Raw genomic sequence first — 9,781 nt, forward strand, 5'->3', positions numbered from 1 at the left:
ATTTTTATGTATAATCATCGTCTTATTTGACTTTACAGATTTTACAATGGGCTATTTGTGTGTCAGGTCACCTTACAAACACATTCAGCGCACACAATGGACACACACTCACTCACTCATACACACACGTACACAAGGCTGCCTGTGAAATGTCTGACAGGTTCGTCTAACAGGTCTTATAATCAAAATGTTTACAAGCTTCACCTGTTGTACATCCTTAATAGCTTTGGTGAAAAATCACAACACACCGTTTCATGAACGCAGCACGGTTTTCAGTCGGCAGAGCAAAACTGACATCGAAAACAGTGCTTAAAGAATCTGTGACCTAATACACAACATAAAAGGGGGGTTCAAAATTGCATTGGTGTTTAAATTTTTACTAAATAATAACAACAACTGGGTCTAATTTGGATATTTAGCAAAAACAAAACTTAACATTTCATTCAAAGTAAACCGTCTTTCATTATAATAGGACACGCACAATTCAATCCTCTTAAATAATATTGTACATATTAAATTAAAGATGTTATACATTCTTAACAAACAATAAGAACCGCAACACCAAGTATTAAATATAAAATTCAACAATGTCTTTGAAAGTAATTACAAATATTAATCTTAATTTACTGCCATAAGGTGTCAATACAGTCTGGTTTATTAAATATGCGTTAAATAATTTATCATTTTGAGTTTAAATTGTTAATATAATTTTCAAATATTTAAATATATCTATTTTAAACTTAAGGTTCAGGGTCAAGTTTAATACCTGATCATGGAGCAGACCTCAGAAATAAGTGCATGACCATTTTATGTTCATCTTTCGATGTCTCGGGTCAACATCCACTTAAAAAGATTACAAACCTCAGCCATTTAAAATATAATAACTCCATGGGACAATTTTACAGCAGGTTTTGAAAGAAAAATGATATCATCTGTAAACAAATGTACGGTAGTTTGTCCTTCAAAATCTGAATAATAATGGCTCTTAAACACATTTAAGTTAAACTGGCTATATAACATGTTAGATAATACTTTTTCCATTAGTTATCATAATAATAATTCCCTTGTAAATGGATTTTAGTTTTAAGAAAAGGATTGAACAATGTTTTATATAAATGAAAATGGTATTTGTAGCCTGAAAACAAACCAAAACAGGAAAGAAGCAAAGCATTAAACTAAAGAAAAACTGGAACGTATTGCGATCCTAAACACTAATCAAACAATCCTGATCATCAAGAATAGATCATCAATAGTGTTTCCCACAATATTCCTCCATTATACGCAGCCAGCGGCTGAGACACTTTGGACACATGGCACAGGAATAAGCCACACTTGATAACGGTGACAATAGAGATATTTGTTACAAACTAAACCTTTAAATGGCAAACAGGAAACAGAGCTAATAGTCAGCAGCGCAAAATCTGTTTGCCTTTTCTGAATCCTTAATTGTGATGACACAAAAAGCTTTACTCTGGAATGTATAGGACATTTCCAAATCAATCTTTTTGGTCAATAAATGAAAGTTATATAAAACAGTAAAGGGAAGTCTTTAAAGAAAAATACTCTTGCATAAGACTTGAATACAAAAGCAAACAATGACAGAAGAAAAACGCATACAGATGGCTGTCCAAAATGCAAGCAAAGTACTTTGAGGAAAAGGCGATCTACACAAATGAGTCTTGGTAGATCAAAAGGAAGGAAGAGAAACAGAGAAAAAGGCATGCATGTCGAATGCACATCTACGATGTTCTCAGGGCGTCGCTGCAAAACGCAACCCGTCGCTGAACGAAAGCAGTCCGAACCAACATCAAAGAGGACGCAGTTAAAGCGGCACGCCAGAAAAACCCGCCGTTCTGCCTCTTAGCGCCCCCTGGAGTCCAATGGAAGATCAAAAATAGGCTAAATTAACATCTGCTGTATGTACTGTATTCAAGGTGAATGCATGTGTCTGTCTGTATGGACATGTGTTCCTGCTTCATGAGGACCGCGGGGAGGACACTAAAGCGCCTGGTTGGCATGATTACCAACGACGTGGTCTCGAGCCATCCTTGTTGTCGGAGCGCTCAGTGGGAAGACGGGCCCATTGCTCTGCGTGGTTTGGCTGGAGATCTCCATGAAGGCCGAATGCATGACACTGAAGGATTTCTCGGAGAGCGTCGTCACATCATCTGCCGTCAGTCCCTTTGTCTCGATCTTTGGTAGGACTTTCAGAGTAATGGTTCCTGTTGGAAAGAATTCAGAAATGTTATTATTACTATATTAATAGTAATATTAATACTATATTAATATTTCAATGGTTTTTCATAATCATAGAGGTTAAGAAGGAAATGAAGATGACGAGTAAATGATGAAAGAATCAACTTTCTTTCTTTTTTTGGGGTGAACTATTTCTTTAATTTACACACAAGGCCTTTTGTTTCTCCATAACATATATTTGTAACATGCATCACCTGATTTGAACTCTTTCTCTTTCCGTAGGTAGAAGTTGCTGTAGGAAGAGAAGACGATGGGTATGATGGGAACCTGAGAGAGGAAGCGAAAGCAGGCAGTAGGTCAGCAGGGATTAGAAAACGCTCTCACACACAAAACTAAGATCACACACAGACTGAACTATCCTCCCAGGACTAATAATAGACCCAGAGAGTCGCCGGTTCTCATGATGACATAGCTGTACAGCGTGTGTGAAAGCATGTCAGATCAATCATCATTAATATTAAAACAAGTGACTCCAAATTATAAAGGACTAGGAATACCACAAAAAAAAAACAAAAAAAAAAAAATTTAATAAAGATGTAAATGGACAAAAAACATTTTACAATGTTTAATTTAGGCTTGTAGTTTGTAGTCACATTTAAGATTGTAGTTAAATAAAACAATAAATTAATTAATTTGGATATTAAACTGCTTTTTGAAAGGTAAAAAAATTCTTGAATATATTTCTACATTTTACATTTGTATATATATATATAAAAAGAAAAGAAAAGAAAGAAATCAATCAACCATTTTTATTATAATACCATTTTTATTATAAAATAAATCTAAATTAAACAATAACTCATGTTTAAATGTAGTTAAATATAACTAAATTATGCATCAATAACATTAAATTGCATTTTGAAACATTGTGTGTGTGTATATAATATATATATATATATATATATGTATACTAATTAGAAAAGAAGCTTAAAAATGAAACGAAGTATATAACAAAAAAAAAAATCTGCCATGTATTTCATTGTTCCAATACAATCCAATTGGCTTAATTCTCAAGTTTATTCGCAAGCCACAGGAAAGAAAGAAAGAAATGCTGAAGGAATGTTTGATGTGACTTTGGAAATGGGTTCAGATCAAATGCACAAGTGTGAAAGTTTCTCTGAGGCTGCGCTAAAACAACACAGGAGCCGAGCACTAAATAACACAAGGATCGACTGCTCTCTCTGCTGGTGAACACAAGACACAACACCATGAGCAAAGAGTCTTAAATAGTGTTGTGTATTATACGTTTATTGCCAAGTTAACTGTTCATGAGATGGATTGCCTCAGGGAAACCAGTCAGTCTCCCTGACGACCTTTAACCCGTGACACCAGTTTCATGGGTTAACGAGGGACCATTGAGTTCAAGCTTGTTCTTGTTGTGCCAGGTAAATGACGAAAGCTATGTACTTTGCACTTACAGGTCAGGTTATATCAGGTCAAGTGTAAGTGAAGGAGTCGAGGAGTAACACTCACCTGTGCTTGAATGGCCAGGTGAAACGCTCCCTTTTTGAAAGGCAAAAGCCCGCCGTTCTGATTCCGTGTGCCTTCTGGAAACACCCACAATCGGATCTAGGGGAAGTTCAATGCAATCACAAAATGAGACCTCTTCTTTACAACATCCCTGCAACAGCACTAAGAGACTGATAGTATCCATTTAAATTATATTTTAAAATATTTAAAAATGAAAACTATATAAGCAATATATATGTTTCACATTCTTTCATGGAAAAGAATGCATCACTACAGCATCTGAAAGTGATGAGCAGTGTTTTTAGCATTACATAAAAAGTAATGTCACAAATAAGAAAATGTCAATGTAAATAAAATAAAAAATAATAAAAAAAATAGGATGCCATTTATTTTATATCAGTGTAACTTTGCTTTTCGTTTATTACTTTAAATAAACTAAGCTTTTTTCTATACTACAGTAAAAACTAACATGATAAAAAGGCAAGTGAACGGTCAGTAAAAAAAATAAAAACTCTAATCAAATACACAGGTCACAAGTATAGATAAATACAATTTAACTGTTACAAATACAATAAGGTACAAAAATGTAATAATAAAGTGTAGAGTACTGCATAGTGTTTGCTGTATGAATTAAATTTAGATGAATCTTTGTTAAAGCTGTGTTTTTGTTGTTTGATTAACATTAAGGAGATATTCAGCAGCAGGTATTAATGCGCTGCTGTCCCTTTAAGACCGACTGCATGGATCCTGTATAATGATACACTGATCATAACTGATTGCGTTCACAAGAATGATCGTGGAGATGGAGATGTTGAAGCATCTTTTAAAAGTTTTAATTTATTTTATAAAAACGGTACTGTATGAGGACCTTTTCCTGATGTTTGCCATGATTTTCTCTTTAAGATTCATGGGTAGTGTAGTTTTTCATCTGGAATTTGGCTCTTAAGTACAACTTTTTAAAACTTTTCAAGTAAATGAAGAAATGATGCTTCAATAGGATCACATAACATACATTAATAACCTAAAAGCTCATGCTAGGTGGTTCAGAGTTACAGAATGAATTGTGAGGTAAACCACCATTTGTCAGATGTGACAGACCTGATCGGCCAACATGGTTTTAGCGGCATCGCTCATGACGTTCTTGGCGTCCCTGGTCTTTTGGCGGTTAATGAAGACGATTCCTCCCAGCCAGCAAACCATGCCCACTGTCCCGGCCCAAACCAGCTCCTTCTTAGCGATCATCGTGCAGCGGTCCGGCAGGATCTCCATCATACCTGCAGAGAGGAGGAGAATCAGCACAGGAAGACTGGCAGCACAAGTATGATCATGTGACTCATCTGGGTGTGCACTGAACACATGCAGGTCTGGTCATGCTGGCAGGAGCTGTTCTGCCAGACTGTGATCCTAACCATGCCTTCATAGATTAAAGTGGTAGTAATAGTAATACCGAACACACTCAGTGTTGATTGGTTGTGGTTTTTTTTCATTCACCTAGCACATCGAGTGATGACTGGTGGTTGGAGATGATGACGTATGGTCCATCTGTCTGGAGATGTTCCCAACCGCTGACCTGAAAGCGCAGACCAAGGAAGTACTTCACATGGCGAACCACGAAGCGGATGACCCTACAGGAAGCAAAAAGACATTTCAATCCAGAACGTGTCCAATAACAGTCACTCAAATAATCCATTTCTTCCTTGCTTCTTTAGTGTAACTCTATGGGAATTTTATCTAGGGGTGTAATGGTTCTCTGTAAATAAAAGACTCGTAGCGTACTGTTCTCCACCAATGCACTTTTTACCACGTTTCAACTTAATTCTGACGATCTCTGTAATTTGGCTTGTTAAAAATAACAACAAGTCCAACAGATAGAGTTCGGTTAATCTATGTTTCTGTTGATGGATACACATTCTGGCTTCCCAACACATTAACAGCCATGAAAGAAAAATGTGGAGAAACCAGTCACTCTTTGTAAACTCTGTTCAATGCTCGGAAATGGCCAGTCATTCAAACTATACCCAACCCTATCGGACACAAATAGGATTTTAGAAATGTGACAGACCATCAAAATTGAGCTATTGCTCATGTCTGCAACAGAAATCATTTTTGTCCAAATCTCTGGCTCCAGGTCTGAGCAGACATAGACAGAGGCACAAACATGACCCCTAAAAGTACAGCAGAAATATGATTTTTTTTTGTAGGCTAAAAACACAAACACAGACACAAGCATTTTAGGACTTACGGCATAGTTTTGCCTTTTTTTTTTTTGGTTAAAAGCCTGATGTCTGCAGAGATCAACAATATTTTTTTCTACATCAAATACATCAGTAATTCCCCCTTTCACAGGTTGTTTATAGTCTATGCTTAGCTGACAGAATAAAAATGACAAAAATACAAAAAAAAATGTAAAAATAAAAGATCATTCAAAATACAAATATAAACTAAGATAATGTATAAATAATGTACAAAAATATCAGTGATGAGACTTTTATAAAATCAAAATTATTTGATGTTTATCATGGGATGTTGTGCGTTAAACAAAGAGATTACAGAGACAATGTCATGAGAGGCTCATATCAATAATGTGAAGATGTGGAGCAAATGTGGGCAAAAGTCATCGGCGGTTACATAACAGCACAGCTGAGAAGAGTCAACACAACTCAGAGCATTCGTCCATTCAAACACTTCCCGATCCTGAAAGATGATTCAGATATGAGAGGGTTATAATGAATGATGGTGAAATATTTAGTACTGTAGGTTATAGGTGAAATGTTGTTCTACAACAATTAACCTCTGGTTTCATCAGAACAAGCGTGAAATCTGATGAAATGTTAGGTTTCGGAGTTTACACTGAGAATAATTTCACTAAAGCTCTGACATGAAACTCTGTCCGCACTACACGTCATCTCACTAGTGATTATTGAGAAATTCCCCCGAGGTTTTGAGTTTTGACATGTTCTGAATCTAGTGAAAAACAGCTCACTGCATGGAGATCCTGCATGTGTGTGTGATTTGTAATACAGAGTAAAGCATATTTAAGACAAGACAGTACTTGTTCTGCAACAAATCTGCACTGCTGTTGTTACTATATATGTGACCCTGGAGCATAAAAGCAGACTTAAGTCACTGGGGTATATTTGTAGCAAAAAAAAAAAAAAAAAAAAAAAAAAACATTCAATTTTTCTTTAATGTCAAAAATCGGCAGGACATAAAGTAAAGATCATGGTCCTTGAAGATATTTTGTAAATGTCTTCCTGTAAATATATCAAAACGTAATTTTTGATTAGTAATATGCATTGCGAAGAACTTTATTTGGACAACTTTAAAGGTGATTTTCTCAGTATTTTGATTTTTTTTTTTTTTTTTTTCACCCTCAGATTCCAGATTTTCATAGTTGTATCTCAGCAAATATTATCAAAACAAACATACATCAATGAAAAGTTTATATGCAGATGATGTATAAATCTCAATTGAAAGAAAATGGCCCTTATATCTGGTTTTGTGGTCCAGGGTCAAAAATGTAGATTATCTGAATTTGTTTAGATTAATTTAGCCAATCACATTACCATCACACATTTATTATTATGATTTTTTTTTGTATATAGTACCAAGGTACTGTATATTTTGAGGTATAGCCTACTTCTGTTCAAAAGCTTGGGCTTGGTAAGATTTTTTAAATGTTTTTGAAAGAAGTCTGTTATGTTAATCAAGGCTGCATTATTTATTTGATCAATAAAACCAGTAACATTGGAAATATTACGATTTCAAATAGCTGTTTTCTATTTAAGTACCTTTTAAAATGAAATGTATTTCATTGATTCAAGGCTTCATTTTTAGCATAATTCCTCCAGTCTTCAATGTCACATGATACTACAGAATTATTCTAATTAGCTGATTTGCTGCTCAAAAAACTTTTCTGATTATTCAGTGCTGAATTTATTTTTTTCAGTATTGTTGGTGAATAGAATGAAAAAAAAACATGACACAACAGAAATGCAATTGCTGACAACATACTACGTTTAATGACAAAGTGTCAAGCATCCTTACACAAACAACAAAAATGCACTTTATAAAAATAAAATCATAAATTTTACCATTTTGTTTTTGGACATTTATTTAGCGAACATCAGGGTTTAAAAGTAGCTCAGTATTACAATCAGCTATGGAACCGCATATAACACCATCATTTAATTATTTGTTCTAGTTATACACACACGTCCTAAATAAACTCTTTATCACAAATGTCAACCTGTTCTCTAACACGTTACCCTGCTGGTACACAAGCAGAAAGGAACACAAGAGTATAAAGCCTGCCAAGCTCGGCTGTTATCATATATCTTAAACTTCACAAGCAGTTTATCAGATCATTACAAATCAGGTTTACTCACAATTTACATCAAAGATGGCTTTATTAATCCATAATAAAGATATCTGGTATTTATCATGAATTCAAGAGAGATGATTGTGTTAACTGCAATAATGGATGTCTGTTATTCTTTGGCGCCCAGTGTGTTCATTGTACCGTGTGTGAATGAACCAACTGTTCTGAAGAGCAGAATTCTGTAGATTTTAGTGAGCATGTGAAACAGTCTCTAGCAGAACATCAGGACAAGCGCTGACGGAAATTTTGTGTGTATGCAGACCTCAGGTCTCCAATTTTCATATCACATGTACTCTATTAGTGGAGAACACACCACAAGGCTGCTTTTCATACCAGGTGATGCAGAACACACTGAACACAACAGATCCCGATCCAGAGTATGCAAACAAAAGAATGATTCAAATATTTAAAAGCAAACTGATCATTTTATTTTAGTGTAACTTCAAGATCTAAAATACCTAAAAAAATATATAAACTATAAAACCTAACTAAAATGTTAGCCTGAATGCACTGTAAGTCGCTTTGGAAAAGAGTCTGCTAAATGCATTAATTTAATTTTAATTTACTACAACTACAAACAGTATATCAACTTGTACAGGTGACATCACGAGTGAAATGTCTTACTGCTTCTAAAACAGCATTTTGAAAAGTATTTTATAATTAGCATGGATACAGCCTTTAAGGCCTTTTAAATGAGATTACATGGGATATTAGTACTTCAAAAATGTCACACTCATGCAGCTTTACACTTTTTTTTGTGGAACTGAAATTAAAGTTTCCATTTAGCCAAAAAACGACAATAAAGTTAATTTAATAAAGAACATACTTGTGTTGTGTAAGGCTTTTTATATCAACTTTTTATTTAAATAATTATATTTCTACTCCAATCTGTTGCTGAAATATAAACATTTAAACAGCTGCTGTGCTAGAAACCTGTTTCATTATGATTTATTTAATTAAACAGGTTAAATTCCATTCTGCTCAGTGGTTTTGGCCCTGTGGAATCAAAATTTATATTTTTTCTGCCAATATTTTTGGTTGCCTTAATTTCAGTGTATCATCAATTTATACTGATTTTACACAATTTTGCTTTTTTTGCGGGGGGGGGGGAGGAGATTAAATCGCTTCTGTTTAAATTTTTGTAACAAACGACACGGAAAAAATCTAATCACTTTTAATTATTGAAGATAATGATAGTATTATTTTGTGTCAATCAATGCTGTGAGGGACGTTCGATTTCTTTCTGAACGTCCGTTACCATGACAGCGATTATTCTCGAGTGCTACGGAAGGTTTTTAAAGCGACTTTCGGCGCGAACATTGATTCTAAACTGATGGCCTGGAATCCATCGATCACTGTCCAATGTGTGGAACGAGTTTGACTGCTGGTTTTAATCTAGGCCATCGACCAGGACGAACTCTGCACGAGCGGAGCCGTGTCACCAATCCATCACGACCTCGTTATAACAAACTACAGAGTCTAGAGCGTGTGAACTAGCACTAGTATCGTTTTGAACCTTCCCATATCATATCATCAGAAAAACAAACACGCTTTGGTCGCCATATCTGCTTGCACGAAAAGCTCAAGCATCTAGCTGCAGCTTAAAGACCACAAGCGACGAAACACGTGCGATAAACACATATTTGCATCGCTTTGTGTTGTTATGCCACACAG

At 35.1% G+C, this 9,781-nt stretch overlaps 1 protein-coding gene across 1 annotated transcript; it reads right to left on the reverse strand.

The window, feature by feature from the left end:
* Nucleotides 1–1,316: 1,316 nt before the first annotated feature.
* On the reverse strand, nt 1,317–5,431 carry LOC113075117 (1-acyl-sn-glycerol-3-phosphate acyltransferase alpha-like). The gene is made up of 5 exons (XM_026247857.1): nt 5,218–5,431; nt 4,825–5,000; nt 3,730–3,825; nt 2,451–2,523; nt 1,317–2,222 (listed from the first exon to the last, which is right to left on the reverse strand). Exons 1-5 carry the CDS (start codon nt 5,414–5,416, stop codon nt 1,999–2,001), a joined length of 768 nt encoding a protein of 255 aa, XP_026103642.1. The 5' UTR covers nt 5,417–5,431; the 3' UTR covers nt 1,317–1,998.
* Nucleotides 5,432–9,781: the final 4,350 nt, after the last annotated feature.

Source organism: Carassius auratus, unplaced genomic scaffold (assembly GCF_003368295.1).
Source record: "Carassius auratus strain Wakin unplaced genomic scaffold, ASM336829v1 scaf_tig00016376, whole genome shotgun sequence".
Classification (NCBI taxonomy): Eukaryota; Metazoa; Chordata; class Actinopteri; order Cypriniformes; family Cyprinidae; genus Carassius; species Carassius auratus.